This window comes from Aquarana catesbeiana, linkage group LG01 (genome assembly GCF_042186555.1).
Source record: "Aquarana catesbeiana isolate 2022-GZ linkage group LG01, ASM4218655v1, whole genome shotgun sequence".
Taxonomy (NCBI): Eukaryota; Metazoa; Chordata; class Amphibia; order Anura; family Ranidae; genus Aquarana; species Aquarana catesbeiana.
In genome coordinates this window covers 892,175,644-892,201,665 of record NC_133324.1, presented here as the reverse complement: position 1 = coordinate 892,201,665, position 26,022 = coordinate 892,175,644, and the positions used below count along the sequence as shown (strand labels likewise).

At 41.7% G+C, this 26,022-nt stretch overlaps 1 protein-coding gene across 1 annotated transcript in view; it reads right to left on the bottom strand.

Moving 5' to 3' along the window:
• POLN (DNA polymerase nu) overlaps nucleotides 1-26,022 on the bottom strand; it is a 202,735-nt gene that overhangs the window by 133,061 nt on the left and 43,652 nt on the right. The window contains exons 4-6 of the mRNA XM_073610916.1: nucleotides 20,719-20,861; nucleotides 16,096-16,164; nucleotides 15-75 (exon numbers count right to left, since the gene is read on the bottom strand). Of these exons, the coding sequence (XP_073467017.1) occupies nucleotides 15-75; nucleotides 16,096-16,164; nucleotides 20,719-20,861 (273 nt within the window). The remainder of the gene's footprint in view (nucleotides 1-14; nucleotides 76-16,095; nucleotides 16,165-20,718; nucleotides 20,862-26,022) is intronic.

Below are 26,022 nucleotides of genomic sequence, written 5' to 3'. Positions count from 1 at the left end.
TAGTTATTTCTTACCAGCCAAAATAGTAGTTAATGGAAGTTCTATGGTGTAAAACAAATTCCACAATCCATCTGACTGAAAATATAACCCATTTAAAGTTTAGTCACACATCCTTGGTGGTATTCAGTTATTTATACATGAGCACAGCGGAGTACTATAAACTGCCAAGATATAAAAACCTTTAAGCCTTTAAAACTGGTGGTTTAAATCTCATATACCAGCCATTCTATGTGCCCTCTCTCGTAAGAAGCCTTCCCCCACACGAGCAAATGCTTCAATTTTAATGCCCGCCAACGCTATAAGCATAATTCCTCAAAAGGCATAGCAAGGTGGGGGGGGGGGGGGGGGTAGAACATTTGTCACATTTTTTTTTCCTTTGCAGTCTTCTTCTTGAGAATATTCCTCTTCATTCCAGTCCTGGTAACAGTGGTCGTCAGAGCAGGACGTGCGGGAAACTCTCCCCAACAAGGGCATAGGCAATTAAAAAAAACCTGATAAATGTTTCCAGCCCTCACCACACTATTTAAAACTGGATGAAATTTCACCTTAACCACTTCAGCCCCGGAAGGATTTACCCCCTTCCTGACCAAAGCACATTTTACAATTTGGCACTGCGACGCTTTAACTGCTAATTGCGCGGTCATGCAATGCTGTACCCAAACGAAATTTGTGTCCTTTTCGTCCCACAAATAGAGCTTTCTTTTGGTGGTATTTGATTACCTCTGCGGTTTTTATTTTTTGCGCTATAAACGGAAAATTTTGAAAAAAAATTATATTTTCTACTTTTTGTTAAAAAAATCCAATAAACTCAATTTTAGTCATACATTTAGGCCAAAATGTATTCGGCCACATGTCTTTGGTAAAAAAAATGTCAATAAGCGTATATTTATTGGTTTGCGCAAAAGTTATAGCGTCTACAAACTAGGGTACATTTTCTGGAATTTACACAGCTTTAAGTTTATGACTGCCTATCTCATTTCTTGAGGTGCTAAAATGGCAGGGCAGTACAAAACCCCCCCCAAATGATCCCATTTTGGAAAGTAGACACCCCAAGGAAATTGCTGAGAGGCATGTTGAGCCCATTGAATATTATTTTTTTTGTCCCAAGTGATTGAATGACAAAAAAAAAAAATTACAAAAAGTTGTCACTAAATGATATATTGCTCACACAGGCCATGGGCATATGTGGAATTGCACCCCAAAATACATTCAGCTGCTTCTCATGAGTACGGGGATACCACATGTGTGGGACTATTTGGGAGCCTAGCTGCGTACGGGGCCCCGAAAACCAATCGCCGCCTTCAGGATTTCTAAGGGCGTAAATTTTTTATTTCACTCCTCACTACCTATCACAGTTTTGAAGGCCATAAAATGCCCAGATGGCACAACCCCCCCCCAAATGACCCCATTTTGGAAAGTAGACACCCCAAGCTATTTGCTGAGAGGCATGTTGAGTCCATGGAATATTTTATATTTTGACACAAGTTGCAAATGACAATTTTTTTTTTTTTTGCACAAATTTGGCACTAAATGATATACTGCTCACACGGGCCATGGGCATATGTGGAATTGCACCCCAAAATACATTTAGCTGCTTCTCCTGAGTACGGGGTCATTTGGGGGGGTTGTGCCACCTGGGCATTCCATGGCCTCCGAAACTGTGATAGGCAGTGAAGAGTGAAATCAAAAATTTACACCCTTAGAAATCCTGAAGGCTCCCAAAAAGTCCCACACATGTGGTATCCCCGTACTCAGGAGAAGCAATGGAATGTATTTTGGGGTGTAATTTCACATATTTCCATGGCATGTTTGAGCAATATATCATTTAGTGACAACTTTGTGCAAAAAAAATAAATAAATTAAAAAAAAATGTGTCTTTTTCCCACAACTTGTGTCACAATATAAAATATTCCATGGACTTGACATGCCTATCAGCAAATAGCTTGGGGTGTCTACTTTCCAAAATGGGGTCATTTGGGGGGATTTTGAACTGTCCTGGCATTTTAGGCATAACATTTAGAAGCTTATGTCACACATCACCCACTCTTCTAACCACTTGAAGACATAGCCCTTTCTGACACTTTTTGTTTACATGAAAAAATTATTTTTTTTGCAAGAAAATTACTTTGAACCCCCAAACATTATATATTTTTTTAAAGCAAATGCTCTACAGATTAAAATGGTGGGTGTTTCATTTTTTTTTTTTCACACAGTATTTGCGCAGCAATTTTTCAAACGCATTTTTTTGGGAAAAAACACACTTTTTTAAATTTTAATGCACTAAAACACACTATATTGCCCAAATGTTTGATGAAATAAAAAAGATGATCTTAGGCCGAGTACATGGATACCAAACATGACATGCTTTAAAATTGCGCACAAACCTGCAGTGGCGACAAACTAAATACATTTTTAAAAGCCTTTAAAAGCCTTTACAGGTTACCACCTTAGATTTACAGAGGAGGTCTACTGCTAAAATTACTGCCCTCGATCTGACCTTCGCGGTGATACCTCACATGCATGGTGCAATTGCTGTTTACATTTGACGCCAGACCGACGCTTGCGTTCGCCTTTGCGCGAGAGCAGGGGGGGACAGGGGTGCTTTTTTTTTTTCTTTATTATTTTTTTGCTTTTTTATCTTATTTTTAAACTGTTCCTTTCATTTTTTTTTAATCATTTTTATTGTTATCTCAGGGAATGTAAATATCCCCTATGAAGCAATAGGTAGTGACAGGTACTTTTTTTAAAAAAAAATTGGGGTCTATTAGACCCTAGATCTCTCCTCTGCCCTCAAAGCATCGGACCACACCAAGATCGGTGTGATAAAATGCCTTCCCAATTTCCCAATGGCGCTGTTTACATCCGGCAAAATCTAAGTCATGAAATGCTCTTAGCTTCCAATTTCTTAGGCTATAGAGATGTTTGGAGCCACTCTGGTCTCTGATCACCTCTATGGTCAGCTGGCTGAATCACCAGCTGCATTCTCAGGTTCCCTGTTGGGATAGGAGAGCCAGAAAAAAACATGGAAGACGTGGGGGGGGCATTCCCTCCCACTGCTTGTAAAAGTAGTCTAGAGGCTAATTAGCCGCTAGGATTGCTTTTACATGAAAGCCAACCGCTGGCTGAAAAGAATGATACCAAGATGATACCTAAACCTGCAGGCATCATTCTGGTATAACCACTCAAAGTCCAGCAACATACCAGTACGTTGCTGGTCCTTGTTGGGCATATATTGTAATCTTTTTTTTTCATGCAGCCTGTGGGCTGAACGAAAAAAAAGAGACTGATCGGTGGGTATGCCCACCATTAGAATACCTCCCTTCATCCACCCACTTCTAATGATGGGCATACATGCACCATTTATATATGCCGAAACATGGGGGCATCCTCCCGCAAAAGGTAGGAGCAAATCGTTCCTCCGCCCCTGTTGCCCCCATGCTTCAGCATATATCACCTCCGCTGGAGTCACGGCTTTATATATCGTGGGAGCAAACGCTGTTGCTGTCAAGATAAATAAATCCGCGCTGCAGCTGAATGGCGTACCTGAAGACAAAAAAATGGTTAACAATAAAACACAGTAAACAGTAAAGTATAAAAAATTGCATACCTGAAAAGCAAACATGATAAAACATAATAACAATAAAACATTGCAGAATAGAATACAGTAAAAAAGAGCAGAACAATAGAGAGAGAATAGAGAGAGAGAGAACAATTAAACGACAACTATTTTTGTTTCATTTTATATTTTTTTGTGTTTTTTTTTTTTTTTTTTTTTTACACTTTTTTTTGTAACTGTAACTTTTGTAAATGTAACCGGTTCCAGGTTTGGGTCTCTCAAAATGCGATGGCATCTTGGGAGACCCTGTGTTAGTGTGCCTAGTCTGTGCAATGCTGTATGCTAATACTCAACTAGTGTATGGTAGCGTTCAAAACATTCTCCAATGCAAAGACGAGGATTGTCAGGACAGGAGGGACAATAATAGCGGGTGTCACGCCTATGTCCACGCTTGCTGCAGACACGACATCTTTGGGGGGGTTCGTTAGGTAGGGGTACTCGGGAGGACATAAAGAAAATGCCTCTCATGCAGCCGACTGCATTTGGTTGGGGATGTGAATGGGGGAAGTACGGGTGCTGCAGAAGTGGTGGGTTAGGATTGGCGAATGCAGCAGGAAGGGCATTATGGGCACGACGGGCCTGTGTTTGTCTTCTTGGTGGCAACGGGACACTACTTGTGCTTGCCACCTCACCAGCTTGAACTGCACTTATGGGACTCGCCACGTCACCAAGTGTTACTGCAGTGCTGGTTTGACCGGGGTGTACTAGGCCGCTGGTGCTTGCCAGTTCACCAAAACGCTACCAAAAAAACTGTTAGCGATCGCAGGGATCAGGCCTGACTCTGTGAACACTGCAGTTATGCGTTTAGTGTTTTGTATGCGACAGTGATCGATCGATACTGCACTTGGGTGGGCTGGGCCGGGCGGAGGGGCAAAACGCAGGTGCTAGCAGGTATCTGGGCTGATCCTGCTAACACTGCGTTTTTGGGAACCCTAAACTGCTGGGGACGCTAGTATAGATCTGATCGGATCAGATATTGATCCGATCAGATACTATACCACCAAGCGAGGTGTACGGTGCATGCGTGGGTGTTAGCGGTACTGGCACTAACCTGACGCTGCCTGGGGCGACGCAGACCCTAAAACCTAAGTTATATCACCGCCGGGTGATCAGGGGGCTAAACCTTTATTCGGTAATAAACGGCGGGTGCCCTGACACTATAAAAAATAAACTAACTAACCAGCGTCACCCGTAACAGTTATACGGTGATCAGTGGTGAAAGGGTTAACTAGGGGGTAATCAAGGGGTTAAAACCTTTATTAGGTAGTATATGGGGGTCCCTGACGCTATAAAACGCTGACGGCAAACCTATATATTTACCTCCCTAAGCAGTGACACTAATACAGCGATCAGAAAAATGATCGCTTAGTGACACTGGCGAGGGGGGGTGATCAAGGGGTTAAAACTTTATTAGGGGGGGTTAGGGGGGTACCCTAGACCTAAAGGGGGCTAACACTAACTGCCCTACCACACTAACTGTCACAAACTGACACCAATGCAGTATAAAAAAAAATAAAACTGCTTGGTGTCAATGTGACGGGGGGGGTGATTGGGGGGTGATCGGGGGTGAAAATTATGCCTGGCGTGTTCTACTGTATGTGTGTGTGTTGTGCACTCACTCGGATGTCTTCTCTCCTCGGCGCCGGAATGGAAAACACTGAGCCGAGGAGAGGTGACATCACTTCCTCTGCTGCTGTTTACTATACAGCAGCAGAGAAAGGATTTCATTGGCTGGGAGCGATCGCGAGGGGGGGGCCACGAATGGATGGCCTCCCCCTCACCTCTCATCGCTCCCGGACAGAAGCCGACCGCCTCGGGCACCGCGGGAGGCAGATCACGTACAGGTACGTGATTTTGCCAGTCCGTGACATTCTGCGGCAGTATATCTGCGTCAGGCGATCGGCAAGTGGTTAATAGACGTTCACGCGCTCTTGACATTAAAAACAAATGCAGAATACATCCTTTTGATGTCCAACTATACAAAACTGAAAAGTTACCCCTCTAAAAAATAGCTTCAAGTGGAATGGAGGGTAGTAAGTTTTGTATGCCTAAATGAGTGTATAAAACAGGATTAGGAGGAGTAGGCCTACATGTGTCAAGAAGTGGCTGGTAATCCTTGAAAAACATATTTCTTACTTCTACATGTATTTAAAGGACAAAACAGAAAGTTAACAGAAAACTACAGCCCAATGACCCCAATCCGACTGAACCTGGACTTTCCCCCAGGCATGCATGCTATTTTCTTAGTGCAACACTGGTCTGAGGAAAGAATTTTAGCCCACAACTTCTATGACCAAGAAAAACTCTGTTCAGCATCATACCTCTAAACATGACAAACCTCAGATACCAGACTGGACATAACTCATGATCACACACTTCTTAAGAAAATTAGATAAACAATCTTCCTGTTCCAGACCATTGACTCCTTTTGAGCACCTCTGCTCTCAAAAGTCGCCCCAGACACATTTGATTTCAACCACGCACTCCCTTTTTTTCACAGACTATAATTCCAACAACTTGACAATGTGTGCTGCATGGGAAAGAGACCTGTCCATATCTATTTCGCCAGAAGAATGGGAAAAAATTTATATCAATATCCATAAGGGATTGATCAATGTGACCACTCAAGAGAATGGATTCAAAACCCAAACTCGCTGGTATCTCACACCTGCTTTACTACATAAATTCAACCCAGCAATTCCTGAAGAATGTTGGAGATGTACAGATCAACCAGGAACCTTACTCCACATATGGTGGGACTGTTCCTACCATGTCACTAATTACGACCTAGACAGAACCCCCTCACAGTTTCTCCTACACCACTCACACCTATCGCACAGAACCTACCACAAATCGTTGGCGATGCACATGATAAATGCAGCAAAACAATGCATACCGACACACTGGAAATCCCAAACTTCCCCTTCGATTAAAGAATGGTTCGGCAGGATTAACAGGACCGCTGAAATGGAGGAATTAATTCACATAGCAAGAGACTCACCCCAAAAATTTGGTATCAAATGGGCGTGTTGGAAACATTATCAAACAACATCAGACTATGCTCTACCCGAACCATTAAAAGATCTGACTCAGGATAACCTGAAACATACCACTGAAAACACATTAACCGCCTAACTATCTTTCAACATTACTTCCGAACCTACGAGGCCCATAGCACCACCTGATGCCCATAATGCTAAGCAGCAAACATGGGCCTCGTGGGGATCCCCTTCAGAGGGGGGAAGCAAGAGATGACTGCTGCTGCTATTGCAAAATCACAAAACTCTCCCAATTCAAATATTCCCAACATTACTCCCCCCTCCATCCCTGTCCCCCCTATATCCACTCCCCATCCATATACACCCAGGTCACCAGCCCCTTCTCCATGCCTAGGATGACCCACTTAGAAATTTATAACTCATAACTTTCCCCACCCCTTCCCTATCGCAAAAAGAAGTAGAAATGGCAGAAATGGCTGGGGGGGGGGTTAAGGCTCTGTTTCCACTACTGCAAGTTGTTTTGCGACTTGACACATGTGAAGTTGCATGACAAGTCAAAACCCATGTATTTCAATGGTCCCCGTTCTAATTGGTGCGACTCAAGGCGCAGCGACTCCAAAAAAGGTTCTTGCACTACTTTGTTCCGTCTTCGGTGTGACTTGTTCTCCATAAAAAGGTATTAAGTCGCAATGCAGTCGTATGTACATGTCTGACACTGCGACTTTGTTGCGACTTCCACGGAAGTCTACGGAAGCACATGATCTCTGCTCCTCCCAAATACATCACTTCCTATATTGATGTATGGAGTGTGGAAGACAGCAGGAAGCATGCCTAGGGCTAGAAAGAACAAGCAACAAGTTCATGACAATGAGGAAATTATTTGGCTTGTCAGACAACGTCCGGCAATAAATGACCTCAGAGATCCAGGTTACAAAGATCATGCAAAGAAGGAGAGAGCATGGTTGGAAGTGGCTCGCATATATTATGATACCTGGGACTCTATCAGCCACAGAACGGTCTTCAAAAAGTAAGTGGTTGATATATGCTGCTTAGCACTTTGCGCCTTGCACCTATTAAAATATTCTGCAACCAATGGGTGTGTGTTAACAATGTGCACTGTGTTTTCTTGTTGGGGACTGCTTCTCCTGCCAGGAGATCACAATGGTTTGGCAGGAGGGAACTATCTGTGGGATCTGATGGGAACACCATCTGTGTTGATGGTGGAATTTATATAGTTACTTTCCTGTAACCTGTGGCTGCAGGAAAGTAAATCTGTGTGTGTGTGTGGGCCAGCAAATAAAATTTGACCACGGTCCTAATAATATTAAAGATGGCCTTGTCAACATCCTTCAGCACATGGCAAATTATGCAGGTGTCATGGGTTTAGCGGTTGTTTTAACACCATCCATATCAATTATGCAGCCTAGCAAATGAATGACCTATAGGCAGTTAATAAAGATTTTTTTTTTAATTTATTATTTTATTTATATTTTGTAGTGCACTTGTTACAAACTCGATGGAGAAGTCTCAAAGACTGCTACAACCGGTACTTACGAAAATTAAAAGAAGGAAGGAGTGGTTCCGGCTCAAAAAGATTAGCCCCATATGCCCATGCCGGGGATCTTGATTTTTTTAAAACCAGTGTTGGAAATGCGAGAGTAAGTTATCAGCAGGCATATGTTATGAATTGTACATATCAAATTGTAACGCTTACTTTAAAAATATGTGATTTGTATTTCAGAACCCAAGCAAGCTGGGAAGACAGCACACAGGGTTTGGCACCAGAAGATGAGTCAGAGGAAGCTGCTGCAGAGGAAGAGCAAGAACAATTCCAAGACAATTTTGACAAGGAACTGTTTGTAGATGAATCAAGGTCAACATCAAACTCAATGAATGAGGAGGATGCAGAACCAGGGCCTAGCAATGTCTCCAGGCCTTTGCGAAGATCTTCAAGGGGAAGTGCCCGGCCTGTGAAACCCATGGATAAAATTTTAGATGTAGTCAGTCAGATGTCCACTAAAATTGCTGAAAACCAGTGTGAAGACACAGCATTTCTCACTGTAATTTTAGGCATATGTAAACAGGTACCCCCTGAGAAAAAATATGCACTCAGGATGGCTTTGATGTCAACTGCTCAATCCTTTGTGGGTGAGGGGCCAACGACATTCTCATCATATATGCAACCCCCCCTTCCCCAATATCCCCCTTATCAACAATACCCTCACTTTCAAAGTACACAATATGCTCCACCAATAAACCATCCATACTGTGACCAGTATGGTAATATGCTGAATCCCTCAAGGCCACACATGTTGCATCCAATTCCTGCCCCCACTACCTCTACCCTTGGCCCCCCAACCACTCACCAACTTAGGCAGCCTACACCCAGTCAGGTTCCGCCTTTTCTTGAAAGGAAATATTACCCTGGTCCATCAGTGGATTTCCCTGGACCAACCAATAGTTTAGTTTCCGGGACCACTGAAAACAAAACATACGAGCAATTGTAATTTTCTATTATTTTTGCTGTGGGTTTAAGACTTGTTATATATTTTTTGTTGGTTGTGGATGCCAAAACAACTGTAGAATTTTTGAGTTCATGGAACTTATTTCTTTTTTTTTGCCTTCTTGCAAAAAGATTTTGCTTGTAAAAAAGATTCAGATTATATATTTTATTTTTTTGATGACTTTTATTTTTGTGTTGTTCAAAGTTAAATATTTTATTATTTTAATAATTGTTGTGCTTGTTAAAAAAAAACAAAAAACAAATGGTGTAGTTCACCAAAACAAAAAATAATTTTTGGTGCATTCTTGCACAAAATTCTGTAAAATAAAAACTATTCTGGTTACATTATGCATTTTCTAATTATCCTTTTTTCGAATTTGTGTAAAAGACCTGTTATTCTGCATTTGGATGCAATTAAACATAACAGACATCTAAATAATATTAAAATAAAATGCATGACATACATTATGCAATGGCATCCTGCTGCCAGGGGACAGAACCAGCAGCAGACATAAAATACGACGAGAATCCCTCACGCACAGTGGCACCATTGGTGGTGCCCCTACTGGCACTCCATTGTGCACCTTCCAGATCCAGGGAATCTTCAAAAAGATAGCCATCACGAATTCTAACAAAATTATGAAGCACACATGCTGCTTTTACTGCCGATATTGCATTCTCAAGTTTTAAATTAATCGGTGTATGTAGCAAATGCCACTTGTTTGCTAAAATGCCAAATGAACATTCAGACACCTATTGTAAATAAGGCCTTAATAGATGTTCACTGAGAGCAAAGGCCTCATCCCCAACATACACAAATGGCATTGGCGGCCCATTTGTTCCTGGCAACGGACAGTCCTGTGGCAGGTCCAGACCATTTTCCCTCAACATTCCTCCAAAAGATGATCTCTGGAAATTACTGGAGTCTGAGCTGCTGCCATACGATCCTATGTCTATACAGCTAAAACAATAATTGGCATCAGCCACTGCTAGTTATACAAAAGAAAAATATTTTTTGTAGTTAAAGTATTTGGTTCCACTGCCGATGGGCATCACTACCCTCATATGTTTTCCGTCAATTGTCCCCGGGACAATCTGGGAAATTGCAACGATCCTAGAAAACTTCCGCTATCTTGCACCAATCTTCGCAAGTGGGCTTCTTCAGGACCAAATCCCTAAGGACATTCCAGATGTCTCTGCGGGTATCGTGGACAATATTGCTGACAGTAGTTTTGCCAACCAAAAACTCATAATGCAAACTTGCAAAGGAATGTCCAGTTGCCAGGTACCTAAAATGGAACAGTACATACAGTTTATTATAATGATACATATTTACAATAAGCTACTTCAATAAAATAACAAAAAATTAGCTAGGCAGGAGGTGCCTGAGGAAGTGAAGGAAGAAGAGGAGCAGGAGAAAGACACTGGTGATGTAGAGGGAAAGTTAATATTGTAAAAACAATCTCACCCACAATTACATGCTAGTATTTATTTTTTTACTTCATGTAAAGAGGATGAAAGAATAATGTGGATATCCAAATGCCACATATAAGTTAAGAAGAAGAAAAAGTAGGTATGAAAAGTTACCTCAATGTTATAATGAGTCTTTCAACAGCTGGAATACTCCTTCGGAAACTTGTGTTTTGTCGCTCTAGATGGCTAGAGAGCTAAGCCAACAATTCATCAAAACTGTAAAGAGAAAAAATGTGGCTATTATCTACATTGACCATGTAAAAATCAAACATTTAAAAATCAAGTTCCATTTTTTTAACAATTTGATCAGGTTATAGTTAACACTTCTAGCTATTCAAACCTAAAAATTATAAAAAGAGTCATACTGACCAGGCATATACACATTTTCATAAATATATCTTGCAGCATTTGCAAGTTGACATCAAAAAATGTTCTCACCTTCTAATTGACATCCTTGTGTAGTTGAAGAATTTGTCTTCATGAGCACGGAGGTCGTTGTAAAGGACCCCAAACTGGCCTCTCACTTCCCTTTGGGCAATGATGGGATGGATCCAAAACCTATGCCTTCTCCTCCTCCGGTTATCCTCCTCTTCTTCATCTATAAATGCTGCTACCGCAGCCAAAATGACTGCTGACCCAACATATTGCATAGCCAACATGTTTGCTAACCAACATACAACACGTGACAATGAAAGAGGAAGGGGAAATAACTAAGCAGGATAAGGAATTACATCACTATGACTAAATCGCAGAACATCCAAGTCGCACAAAGTTGTTTTTAAAGTCGCAACAAATCGCACCACAAATCGCATTGCAAAGTCGCAGTGTAAATCGCGCGACTTTGGGGACGCACTAGTGGAAACAGAGCCTAAAGGGCTAATTGACTATAATGTGGAAAGCAGAGGGATGTGTAATATTTCAGATGTTTGTCTATAGCCCTCTGGGTACTGGGTAATAGAGATATCCCCACCACATTTCTAGTACTTTCTATTGTCATGACTATAACAAAACAAAATGATGATTTCAACTCCTACAATAGATTTTCTATTCTTAAAGCGGGAGTCCGGCGACCAATCTTTTTTTTTTTTTTTTTTTTTTTAGGTCATTGAGACACTTTGCTAATTCCAAAATAATACTCACAGTTTGGGTGTAATATTTCCGCCTCTGTCTGTTTTCGTACTGAAGAATAACTTAAAAATTGTGATCCTGGCTGTTTCCATCTTGCTTGTGGGCATGTGAAGCCCACAAGCATTGATTTCCTGGATGCGGTGAATGCTGTTCATTCACAGCTTGTTCATGCGCATGATCAATGTTTCCGCACTGACTCTTGGAAAGCCTGACACTAAGCTGCCAGGAGACAGTGCGGCGCCGGGGAAAGGCAATAAACACGCCTACTCCCATGGGAGGAGAGACAGGAAGTGCCACAATAAAGTACAATATAAAGGTAATTACAGTGATAAAAATTTTTTTCGTGTGGCATTTGAACATCTATGCAATTAACTGAAGGAGGTAAGATTAAGTTAAAAATTTGAGTGGAACTCCGCTTTAATTATAAACAAATAGTGAGCCTCCCTGCAAGACAGGAACACATTCATTACTTCTTGTGGGAGAGGGGGAGACACAAAGAGAAAATCTTGCTGCAGGGGTCAGGCATACAGGAAGTGATAAGCCCATCAATGCTTATTCAAAACTAAAATATATCAGCTGCATCTTTAATATATGAAATTATTTTTTTTTAAATGACTAACATCTGTACCTGCATCCCACCAGGTTTAAAGAGTAACTCCATTTTTGTTGAGGAAAAAAAACATTCCCCTCTGAGTGATTAATGTACAGGGTGAGCAGAAAAACACTCCTTGATTTCCAACAGATATAGAATGTAACTGTATTGGAATATTCTTACACATTGGTGGCTACAGTTGCATCAACTCATAAACTTTCATGTGGTATCTGTAAGGGTGAAAAACGCAAGCGTTTGCGTAAGATCTTGCTTACCGTTCTTTGCGGGACATGCAACTCTCGGCTAGCTGTGCAAGACAACTTTTTGGGGCTGCGCAAAAAGTTTTCTGACGCGATCAAGTTGCTCGGAGACCAATGGTCGGTCTGAATGTCCCTTTCTTTGATCACAGATGCATTCTTTCTCAATGAAATTGGTGCACCATGTCAAAAAAAATTTGAGTTAATGTATCTGCAGTCACCATATCTGTAAACTTACTCCAATAGGTTTTGATTTTATAACTACTTGAAATCAAGGAGTGTTTTTGTGCTCACCATGCAGGGATTTTAACAAACTTTGTTGCAGATTCCTACCTTTTGTTATTTTAAAGAAATAGCTATTTTTTTGTCTGTGTCCATGTGCAAAGTAAGTGATTGTGAATGGGAGTGGGAGTAGTTTTATAATTATCAATCAGCTGCTGCAGGGCTCTGAAGAGGAAAGTGGCAGGGTCTGCATCCCTTTAGACGTGATTTCCTTTTGGTAGTACCGCACCAAAAATGACATTCTCTCTATCTTCGCATGGTCTTCCATCTGGGTTCGCATTCTCCAGCCGTTTGAATGGCTGGGCTGCAATGAAGTCACTCTTGTGCATAGGAGTCACCATCGCAGCATGGCTTTCTGCAGTGTACTGTACACGAGCAAGTGACTGGCTGGAGCCAATGTGAATATCTACTAAATGGCACAAGTTTAGTAGACATTCACATTATCTACAGGTAAGATTTACCATAAGCTTACCTGTAGGTACAAGTTTAGTTTTTCAGTTTACTACTGCTTTAAAGTAAGTGGCTTCACTAAGGAATAATAAAATGTTGGTAGAGAGTTGCGACTCCTCCTCTTCAAAATAAACATAATAGGTTTGGTATAAAACACTAAGGTTATAGTATGGGACAAAGGATAAACATGATTGGTAATAACTAATAAGTGAGCAGGGGTCACTAAAGTAAAGGATTGCAATTCACTAAGAAGTTTGGATAGTTTTTAAAAAAGAAAGAAAAGAAAAGTTTTTCTTTTTCCCTAGGTGATGGGAGAGGGGAGAGACCGTGGAAATTATTTAATATTTTATATTTTTGGTACTATTAGATTGATCTAAGAACTATGTCGATTGTGGTGATTATGTGTTTTGTTTTTTATATGTATGTTAAGTATGTTTTTAATAAGGTTATGTGATGAAATGTTATGGAATGTTTTTATGTGAAAATATCTAAATAAAGATAATTGAAAAAAAAATAAATAAATAAATAAAGTAAGTGGCTGTGCCTAGGTGACTGCGGTAGGGTTTATATGCTCCACTTGGCAGGTAAATGTACTCTATAAAGCATGGTGTAACACACAGTATACACATATAAAAAGTCTACACACCCCTGTTAAAATATCAGGTTTCGTGATGTAAAAAAATTGAAGATAAATAATTTCAGAACTTTTTCCACCTTAAGGCTCTGTTTCCACTACTGCGAGTTGTTGTGCAACTTGACACATGTGACGGCATAAAGAAGGCATAAATTGAGATAAAATCTTAGGGACAAAGAACACGGAGGAGAGATGGGTTTGCTTTAACCCCCTTCCCGCCGACCGAACGCATATATGTGTACTCGGCTTTCCGGGGTTATACCGGGATGATGCCTGCAGCTGCAGGCATCATCCCGGTACCGTTGTTTTCAGCGGGCGATCGGCTACCCGAGTATAACAACCGAGCGGCTTTTAGCCCCCCCTCCCGCCGCCTCCTGCCGCTGTTACCGGGCCTCCCGTGCGATCGGGAGGCCCGGTGTCCGTTCCGCTGCCTTCGGCGGCTGGGGGCAGAATGGAACGAAGCTGCGAGCGGCTTCGTTCCAGCCTTCTTGCTGTAAACGCGGAAGCGACGTCATGACGTCACTTCCCGTTTACTCGGCTGCCAATGGCGCCGAATTTAAAAAAGTACACAGTATTCAGAATCGCCGTTTTCGGCGATCTGAATACTTTGAAGTGTAAAGGAGGGATGGGGGGTCTTTTAGACCCCCCATCCCTCCATAAAGAGTATCTGTCACCACATATTACTGTCACAAGGGATGTTTACATTGCTTGTGACAGCAATAAAAGTAAAAAAAAAAAAAAAAAATTTTAAACACAATTTATAAAGTACAAAAATAAATAAAATAAATAAAAAAAAAAAAAAATTTTTTTAAAGTGCCCCTGTCCCCGCGAGCTCGCGCAGCGAAGAAAACGCATACGGAAGTTGCGCCCGCATATGTAAACGGTGTTCAAACCACACATGTGAGGTATCGCCGTGATCGTCAGAGCGAGAGCAATAATTCTAGCCCTAGACCTCCTCTGTAGCTCAAACCTGGTAACCGTAAAAAAATTTTAAAGCGTCGCCTATGGAAATTCAAAGGTACCGTAGTTCGTCGCCATTCCACGAGTGTGTGCAATTATAAAGGGTGACATGTTTGGTATCTATTTACTCGGCGTAACATCATCTTTCACATTATACAAAAAAATTGGGGTAACTTTACTGTTTGGATTTTTTAAAATTCATGAAAGTGTCACTTTTCCAAAAATTTGCGTTTAAAACACCGCTGCACAAATACCGTGTGATAAAAAATATTGCAACAATCGTCATTTTATTCTCTAGATTCTCTGCTAAAAAAATATATATAATGTTTGGGGGTTCTAAGTAATTTTCTAGCAAAAAATATGGATTTTAACTTGTAAACACCAAATTTCAAAAATAGGCTTAGTCATGAAAGGGTTAAGAGCATATTAAATAAGGGCATTAGCCAATGCATCCCATTGGGTAATAAATTTAAAAGAGTGAATAAAAGTCCTGGATGGCTTAACTCCAATGTAAAAATGCATATAAAAGCAAAGGAGAAGGCCTTCAAAAAATACAAGGTTGAGGGATCATCATCAGCATTCAGACTTTATAAAGAATGCAACAAGAATTGTAAGGGTGCAATAAGGACGGCTAAGATAGAATATGAAAGACACATTATGTGCAGCTGCTGGCTTTTAATTTTTGCAGTGGTGGGCGGACCTCCACTTTAAACTGGAACCCTAGCCTAAGATTTGCATTTAGTTTGGAACAAGTAAGGAAGTAGTAAAATACGTTTGCATTGTTGTTTGTGTCACCAAGATAAGAAGTAAGGGGAAATTTCCCCAATAGGATCAAACACAAATTCCTGACACAGGTTCTAACCCTTCCTCACTTTATCTAAAACAAATATAGGCATTTCTTATGCAGCATTTTATGAAGTCAATGATTTTTCCTAAAGCTGTGGCAAGAGGAAGATGATTCACATTAAAATCTTAGTTGATTGGGAATTATTTTTCAAACTCCTATGAAACATAGCCTAAATGCCCCTTTTAAATAAAAGTCCCTACATTGTATTTAGTGGTATTAAAATAAATATGTAAAGCTTTGTCTTCCTTAGGAAGCTTAGCAATCTTTATTTTCACAAGGTACGGTATCAAATTTCTCAATTGCACTACAATGACATAAGCCAAAAACCTCAAGGTATACATTATACAGGCTTACCTGGAGTTTATACTGTAGGCTCTCCATCAGATTATAAAGTATATTTAATTTCTTACACATAGCTTGTTGCTGTAAAACACAAGACAATAAAAGTCTTAGCAACAGCATTTCAGCATTTTGTTAGAATGGTTTGCTGTGTCCCCTGTGGTAAAGGTAATTTGTTTATGGGTATTTGTTATAAAAACAGAGTCTGTCAAGATTACATCTATTCTATGAATGTCAGGGTCGCCTCCTTCTGTCTGTGTGTTTTTTTTTATTTTGCATGAGTTGCCTTGACCTCTCCCCATATACTGTATACCCACAACATACATGTCATCTAACTATGAACATGGCATTAGCAGGCAGTAAAACCTTAATTCCACCAGAAATAAGGATCATTTATTCAAAGTGTAAGAAATAAAATGGTACTGTTTGTATCAGCATTTGTGGATGCTTCTGTGTTTTAATAACACAACATAGACTAGGCGTCACTAAATGGGGGAACGTGGCCTGGATCTGGACCGAGCCACAGTCCCATCTTGACCCAGCGGTCGCGCCATTTAGGAGCCGCTTCTTCAACCCTGGCCTCCGCTGCTGCCATTCTCAAGGCAGAGGGAAGAGAGGGAGGCAAAGCTAAGTTGGATGGAGATCGAAAGCGAGTTGCATGAGTTAACTTTCCAGATTAACCATCAGGTGATTGGTTGCTAAGACTGCCGAAGTTAAAGAGAAGCAGTGCTGTGGGGGGAGGGTGATGTGAACGGGGACACATGCTATGAGGGGGGAGATGTATAGGTGAGCAATGCTGTGGAGGGTGATGTGAAGGGGGGCAAGTGCTGTGGGGGCGATGTAATGCTGTGGGGGCGATGTAAAGGGGAGCAGCGCTGGGGGGGGTGTAATGTAAGTGATGTGAAAGGATGGCTGTGCTGTGGGGGATGATGTAAAAGAGGGCAGTGCAGGGGGGGGTTGATGTGAAGGGAGCAGTGGACACTAATGTGAAGCGGAAACTGAGCGGGGACTGAGGACACTGATATAAGAACGGGACTGTTATATAAAATGAGGAGGTTGGGGTGGAAAGCATATGAGACATCGCACAAACATGTGATTCAGACTTCTGTTAGAAGAAAATTTTAATGATCGTACCTCCATGAATTTAAATTCAATACCCCTGACATAGACTAATGGAAAATGTTTGTACTAACACAAGTACTGTAAAGAATAAATATTTAACTAGGCAGGACAAACCCAGTGAGGGTCATCAAATATGATTCCTCAAAATGCAACAGCAATATGAGTATTATTAAAATGGTATCTGATAATTATTGGATAAGTATTAAAAGGTCTTTCATAATTAGGTGATAATATTTCTGAAGCTGCCCATACACAGCTTGAATGATTCCTGAGGAAACGGACAAAATATGAGTTGTGGGCAGCCTTACCAGCACCACCTGACTCAACAAAAGTCAATTCAAAAATCAACTTAGCTAGGTGGAAGATTATCAGCCAAACTGATGGAATGCAGTCTTACAATAATAGCCAGCAGGAGAGATTTCCCCATCTATGCTGTTCAGCAGTTGATGGGGGAATTGTTTTCTTGTTCAGCCTGCAGCATGAAGAACAGAAATCTATGCGCCAATGGCTAGGCTTAGGCTGGCCATAGACAGCAGGTTTAATCAGTCACAATGCAAGACTTGCATGTTTGATTTTTAATGGCACCTCTGTGCATTGGCAAACGTGGCACATTTTTGCGAGTGCCAAACTGAAAGGTGCTCGGTAAGGCGCAATTGAAAAAAAAGGTCAAAGACGTCTTTCTCTATGCCTCTGCATATAAGGCAGCCCTGTGAAATAAATGGGCTGTCTACACGTAGAATGCAGTACGCAATGTGAACCTAGCCTCAGATCCTTCACATCACAATTCTTTTATTACATCAGTGATCTCAGTTTCCCTTCATATTCTTGTCCTCGGCCCTCCTTTATATTACCTCCCTACTTCAAATTGCAGTTTTCGGCCCCCCTTTATATCACCACCTTCACATTTTTGTCCTCACCCCCTTTATAGTACCCCTCTTTCACATTGCAGCCCCCCTTCAAATCCTGTCCTCACCCACTTTTTAGAACCCTCCTTCATATTGCATTTTTCAGCCCCCCACTACATTCCTGTCCTCACCCCCTTTATAGCACTCCTTCACACTGCAGTCCCCAGCCCCCCTTCACATTCCTGTCCTCACCCTCTTTGTAGAACTAATCCCCCTCTCACCCCCATATCGCTCCCTCCATATCCCTACCTGTGCCCCCCTTCCTCATTCACATTACAGTTTCTGGACCACTTTCACATCACCCCCAGCTTCCCCCATCCTTCATAGTTCTGACCGAGCCTTCTGCCCTGTCCTACCTTACACAGGGCAGAGGGCGGGAGGCACAGAAGGTCTTGAGATTACATCGGAAGGGCAGCACAGCGATGGACAGAGGGCGGGAGCTGCCCCAGTCAACCGATTGGTTGCTAGGATGCAGGGCGTCCTAGCAATCAGTTAACTGGGCCAGCTCCCACCCTCTATCTATCACTGTGCTGCCTAGCAATGTCAGCTCTACAAAGAAGACAGTATGGCTGAGGGGGAAGAACTGGCTCCTAAATGGTGCAACCATGGGGTCCGGATGGAACACTGACTTGATCCGGATCCAGACTGCAGCCCCTCATTTAGTGATGCCTGCCTTACATGCTCCGCATGCCTGTGCCTCTACCAAGTAGCCTGTTATTTAGTCCCTTACATGGCCAAGCACATCAGGTGCAAACTTTATCGAAGTTACACAGCTTTCATTAGATTATGAATTGCTGGACAAGTGAGAAGCATCTTTAGAAACATCTTAAACCCGCAGCTCATTGAACTGGAATGGGGTTCTTTTTAGTGATCCCGTTACTACCAATTTTTTTATCAGTGATGAGATTGCTTGCTTTTTGGAGGACCTCTTTAGACAGCGGGGATTCAAATATTTATTCTCCAACTGCCATGTTCCAGTGCAGGCTGGAAGATGCCCAACAATACAAAAAATGTGCCACTGCCCTTACCTATAACTGGTCTTTGCAGCAAGGAGCATTGGAAGGCAACGCATGTCAAACAAAAGCCAAGGAAAAACTCCAAGCTCTACTTACCAACCAGCCTACGACCAACTAGATTAACCTGTCCAACAGTATGCATTTAAAAACAGGGGTTTAGTTGCACAAATTTGCAAATACATGCATAAGCTACAGGCCCTGGTTGGTAAGTAAAGCTTGTGCTTCACGCTGGGTGTTCAATGTGCCCCTGTACGTTTAAGGAGAGGTGGGCTCCCTCCAGTCCATCTGCCTTCATCTATCGAATCAGAATGCATGTGCTTCCACTGCGGAGCCTCTTATAAGTTAGAGGTAGGGTCTACAGATCACAGGGTGCCTTGCTGGGGCCTGTAGCTTACGCATGTATTTGCAAATGTTTTTAAACGCATACTGTTAGGCAGGCCATACATGGGTCAAATTTCGAAAGAAACTTCTTTAGAAAATCTTATCTAAGAATTTTCGTTCGTATTTCGCACCATTAGTGGGCTGCAGCAACAGGCGATTTTCGTGTGGCAATCAAATTTGAGTAATCGGACATGTTGAAAATTTTTGGAAAAATTAAGGATTTTCTAATCAAAGATGGGAGAATCATGCGAGAAATGTAATCGAAAAAGAAATGCGCATGTGCAAGAAAACAAAATTCCCGGAAAGAAAAGAAGATTCCCAGCCATGAAAATCAATGGTGGCACCATCGGATAACATAACGCACAAATTTTCTGATTTTCAAAAGAAAATTCTTTCTAAATTTGACCATGTATGGCCAGCCTAAGACAGGTTAATCTGTTCGGTCGCAGGCTGGTTGGTAAGTAGAGCTTGGAGAATTTCCTTGGATTTTTCCTTGGCTTTTGTTGGAAGATGCTCAAATCTAGCCATCGCTAGCAATACAGTATTGCTAGCGATGGCTAGACTTGAGCATCTTCCAGCCTGTACTGGAACATGGCAGTTGGAGAACTAATATTTGAATCTCCACTGTCCCTGATGTGCTTGGGCATGTAAGGGACTAAACCACAGGCATCATTTGCTGCCTGGTAGAGTTAGTACAACCTTCACAGTAATGGGGAGCATGTAAGACAGGCATCACTAAATGGGGGAACGCAGTCCAGTCCAAGTCAATGTCCGATCCGGACCCCACTGTCGCACCATTTAGGAGTCGGTTCTTCTCCTCAGCCGCCACTAGCAGAGTTGACATCGCTAGGCAGCACAGCGATGGACAGAGGGTGGGAGCTGGCCCAGTTAACTGATTGATTGCTAGGACCGCTCCTGCATTCTAGCAACCAATCAGTTAACTGGGGCAGCTCCCACCCTCCATCTCTGTGCTGCCATTCCAATGTCAGCTCAAGACCTCAAGAAAAATGGTGACATGTTCAATACTTATTTTACCTGCTGTATTTGCGTTCTGGAGGAGTAATCACACAAATGAGATGTATGTTAATGCATGTTAAAATGCATGCTAAAATAAAATAGAAAGGACCATCTTTTTACATAATTAAATGTGCATAGACCTTACTGGGCTAAATTATAGTCCAGTTAACTTCAGGTAACATGCTGAATATACAAACTTGGGTATCTGAAGGACTCTCCGTGTTTCTTGCGTCTGTCTTGTCACAATACTTTTTCACTAAATCTTCAAATGTTGGATTACTCTCAGCTGGGTCTAAAAGCCATGCGGCTATTCTTGGGTCTAAAACAATGCTCTCAAGAACTAAAAAAACAAAATTGATAATCATGTCATTCAAATGTCAAGTGAAACATTATTTTTCAACGTATGCCAGTAAAAGTACTCTATTTTGGTATAATGCACACAACTCTTATTATCTAATCAAAAGGTGTTCACATTTATTAATAATTCAGGTGAGACCAATCTAGGCAGCAACAACTGATAATAACCCAGAAAGCTCAGGCTTCCAATCAATGCAAAAGAATACCTTCCAAAAGTACACTGGCAATTTGGGTCCTAATAATCGTTCAGATCAAATACTGTACCTGTTCAGCAGAGGCAAGAGATGGAAGACGCACAGTCCAGGACAAATCACTGCAGCCATTCACAGGTAGAGAACCACTTCCATGATTACATAAGGACCCACACACTAAAGACCTTAGCACATTATGTGGGGAATTCACATGATCAGCTGTTGCCTTTGCAAGCACTATTGTCTGACTTTTATTCTCCAATATGGCCACACATATTGTCTTGTTCTCAAAGAAATAGAGACATCTAGTAGCAGTTGATCATATTATATTATCCAAGTCAATTATTTAGTTCTAATGAGCGATAGGAAAATACCACAGCATTTATATCCACACAGGAAGCACAGACACCTTAATTCAATCACCACGGAACATTTAAAGGTAGAATTGATTGTCAAAGAACGGGTGGTAGGTGTGAAAGTTGTGATCAGCCTGTTCTAGTTGCATAATCCCATCCTTAAGCCTGGTACACACTAATGCCCCGTACACACGATCGGACATTGATCGGACATTCCGACAACAAAATCCATGGATTTTTTCCGACGGATGTTGGCTCAAAGTTGTTTTGCGTACACACGGTCACACAAAGTTGTCAGAATTTCCAATCGCCAAGGACGCGGTGACGTGCACCACGTACAACGAAACTAGAAAAGGCCAGTTCAGAACCAAGAGCGGCACCCTTTGGGCTCCTTTTGCTAATCTCGCGTTAGTAAAAGTTTGGTGAGAGACGATTCGCGCTTTTTCAGACACGTGGTTTTCAGATCGTTTTCTGCTGTTCAGTTTGTGCTTGTGGGTTTGTATCTGCTCTTCAGTGCGTGCAGTCAGTTCATATTGTACTATTCAGTGCGATCTTGTCCGCTCGTTACTGTTTTTCAGGTCGCTCTTCACAGGCCTTGCTGTTCTTCAGTACGTTCTGTTACTTCGTTCTGGGCAGCCGACCGTTTTCTAGCCATTGTGCGTATACGTACTCCTCGTAGAGTTCGTGCTGTGCGGGGGCTTGGTGTTGGGGTCCTTACCTTGACACAAGTCCAGTCCATGAACAGGGTGGGGAGGAGTTCATGGACCAAGAATTGGTTGCTTCAGCGTGACCAGTTCTGTCATATGCCTTTGCTCCGTGAGATCCGTGAGAATAATCCTGATGATTTCAGGAACTTTCTCTGGATGACGGACCCCGTATTTCACTGTTTGTTGGCTTTGCTGACCCCTTATATTAGCAGGCAGGATACCTGCATGAGGCAAACCATCACTCCAGAGCAGAGGCTCGTTGCCACCCTGCGGTACTTGGCGACGGGGAGAAGCCTGCAGGACTTGAAGTTCTCGACAGGCATCTCCCCCCAGGCTCTGGGGATCATTATCCCGGAGACCTGTTCTGCCATCATACAGGTCCTGCAGAAGGAGTATATGAAGGTAAGATTTTTATCCTTTAATATCACATTTTATTGTATTTAATGTTTGCTAATATATTGTATTTCTTTCCTCACTCACTAATTACCATGATTGTAATATGCTGTGAATGTCCCCTTTGTCCTCATGCATGCTTGATTTTTAGGTAATTATTTTTGTTGTCCTTCATACATATTTGCCTTTACTTACCTCCCCAGCATGGTCTCCTGGCCCTATATTCACCTCATGTAGTCACTTAACAATGTATTTTATCAGCTCCATAGTAGTGCTTTACCCCAAACACCCCCTAAAATGTTTTAAAATGTGATTTGTGCTTTAAATTCAGGCAGAGTGCCAGAGGCTTTTTTTGGGGGTCCCCAAATCATTTTTAACCCTCCCTCCCCCAACTGCTAAGTCAGCTGATACCAATTCTCTATCTATCCTCAATCATCTATCTGCTGACTTTGCCAAACCCATACACACTATACCCACCTCTTTTGTGGTCAGATTTATGGATTAATTCCCCAAAGCATGTAGTGGAAGGGCCTGCCTGTATACTTTCAAATTGTACTGTTTCAAGTTTGTGTATACTATTATTATCTTGATAGGTAAAAGCAGAATGTCCAAATGTGCTCAAATGTGTACAATGTGTATTTATATCTTTGTATTATGACACTTCTTACCTGTCCAGTGGGCTGCCAATAGTGTAACTAAGGAGGGGCTGTTCAAAGTAACACCCATTATTTAGGCATTCATCTCTCAATGAAGTGGAGAGGGTTACCTGTCCAAGAGTCCCCCCCTATAATGTTAGAAATGGCCCATGAGAGGGGGGGAGGGGGAATCTGATAGGTGTACCTTATACTTTGGTCTTTAAAAACTCCCTCCCTCAAATAAATGTTATCTTGATGTTGGCCAAGAATGTTTGTGTCTAATCTGCTTTCCCTGTTTATGTGCAAAATGACTAAATTTTTTTATTTGTTTGACTCCACAGTTTCCTTCCACGCCACAGGTATGGCAGACTGTGGCCCCCCACTTTGCCCAGCGGTGGGACTTTGCTAACTGTGGAGGGGCAATTGATGGGAAACACGTCCACATCGTCCCACCACCCAACTCGGGGTTGTACTATTATAATTATAAGGGGTTCAATAGTATTGTGATGTTGGCGGTGGTGTCGGCTACTTATGAGTTCCTGTATGTGGACTTGGGGAAGAATGGCCGGATGTCCGAAAGTGGAGTCATCGCCCAGACGGAGTTCTACAGGCGTCTCCAGAATGGCAGCTTGGACTTGCCACCTCCAGAAGACAATGTGGAAGGACTCACATTCGTCTTCGTTGCGGATGAAGCGTTTGCGCTGGGAGACCATCTTATGCGGCCATTCCCGATGAGGACCCTCACCCCGGACCAGAGGGTTTTTAATTACCGGCTGGCCAGAGCCAGAAGAGTGGTGGAGAACACGTTTGGAATCATGGCCAGCCTGTTCCGCCTATTTCTTACACCCATACATATGGTGGAGTATAAACTGAATCATATAATCCTGGCGTGCTGTGTTCTACACAACTTTTTACGGCAACATTCTGCCAACTATGCTGGCTCAGTTGGGCCTGAGGCTGGAATTCAAAATGAAACAACCCTGACGGCGCTTGAAAGTGGCCGTCCTGGCTTGCCCCCCCTGAGTGCCCGTGATGTCCAGCTAAGATACCTTAAATACTTTGCAGGTAGGGGGGCTATCAATATGCCAGACAATGTCTGAAACCTTTTTCTAATAAAAAAACAATACAGATACAAAACAAATAACTACTCAAATCTTTGTGTGACATTTACTGCCTGTGTTTGTTTTAGCTGACCCTGACAGAAATGTGGTGAGTCCTGAAAATAGCGTGATTGTGTAACCTTACAAAGCACTGTTAGGTGTTATTTACTAAAGGCAAAGACACTTTGCACTACAAGTGCACTTGAAACTGCACTTGTAGTGCAAAGTGGATTTGCCCTTAGGAAATAACACCCATTGTCACAGAAAACACCAATTAGAGCACCACAAAAGTGTTGTAGCGTTGAGACAATAATCCACACATTCTTGATTAACAATCTTTTTAATACCAGCACAATCACATGTGCATTTAGAAAAGGTTTTTAAAACAAACCAACATGCTTGTTGTATAACAATTTTTGGTGTCACATTAGAAAAAGTGGAAATGTCCATTTAAGATAAAACAGGCATGTTTAAAACCAACAAGAAAGACACAAATCTTGAACTTACAAAGTTCACTTTTGGTAGAACTTGAAGGCAATATCAGACATGAGTATTTACAAACTCTGTTTGATATTGCGTTCAGATGGGGTGCAGTCACCCCAGGAAAAGCCAAAATTTGAAGATGCACACAAATTTACGAATGTCAACATGTGCTACCTGCCATCACGGGGGATCAAGGGACGTGTTTTGGGGGTGCAACCCCTTCCTCACAGCTACTTTATTATTGAGGAAGGGGTTGCACCCCCAAAACGCGTCCATTGATCTCCCGTGATGGCAGATAGCACATGTTGACACACTGTGTGCATCTTCAAAATTTGGGTTTTCTCAAATTTGTCAAAAAATGGCAAAACTTTTTAGCACACAAAAAACCAAAGGAATTTGGAGGGGTTTTAAACTCTCCCTAAAACATCAATGATGTTCTTCATTTTTTGAAGAACATCATTGATGTTTTTCTTGATGTTTTCCAAGTCCCTATTACACCCCATGATCTCCCCGATCAGGATCTGTGCACTTTCCGAGGTGAAAGGATCTGGATCCACAACATCACGATCACCTAAAAAGATAGAGACCAAAAAACACCATGTATTATAAATATGCCGGCATCCATCTCTTACCTGAGCCTGTGGTCGCAGACACTCACCTGTTGTGGTGCCAATTTCTACCACGTCTTCCTCCTCCTGCTCTGCTTGTCTTGGGTGGATTTCCCCTTCTTCCAGAGGTGGGGGGTCTCTGGTCTCCTCGGATGAGGGGTGTCCTCTGAGTCTTTTCTCCCCTATGTAAAAAAAAAATAGGTATACTTAGCACACAGATATTTGATGGCAGAACTATAAATATGAAACATTGCTTGGAAGTAGAGCTGCACGATTCTGGCTAAAATGAGAATCACAATTTTTTTGCTTAGAGGATAGATCATGATTCTCACGGCGTAACATCTTTCACATTAAAACAAAAAAATTGTGCTAACTTTACTGTTTCGTTTTTTTTTTTATTTATTGAAGTGTATTTTTTCCCAAAAAATTGCAGTTGAAAGACTGCTGGGCAAATACAGTGTGACATAAAATATTGCAGCAATTGCCATTTTATTCCCTAGGGTCTCTGCTAAAAAAAAAAAAAAAAAATTATATAAATATATAAATATATATATATATATATATATATATATATATATATATATATATATATATACAATATCTCTAATGTTTGGGGTTCCAAGTGATTTTTTTTAGCAAAAAATATTGATTTTAACTTAAGAAAGAAGTGT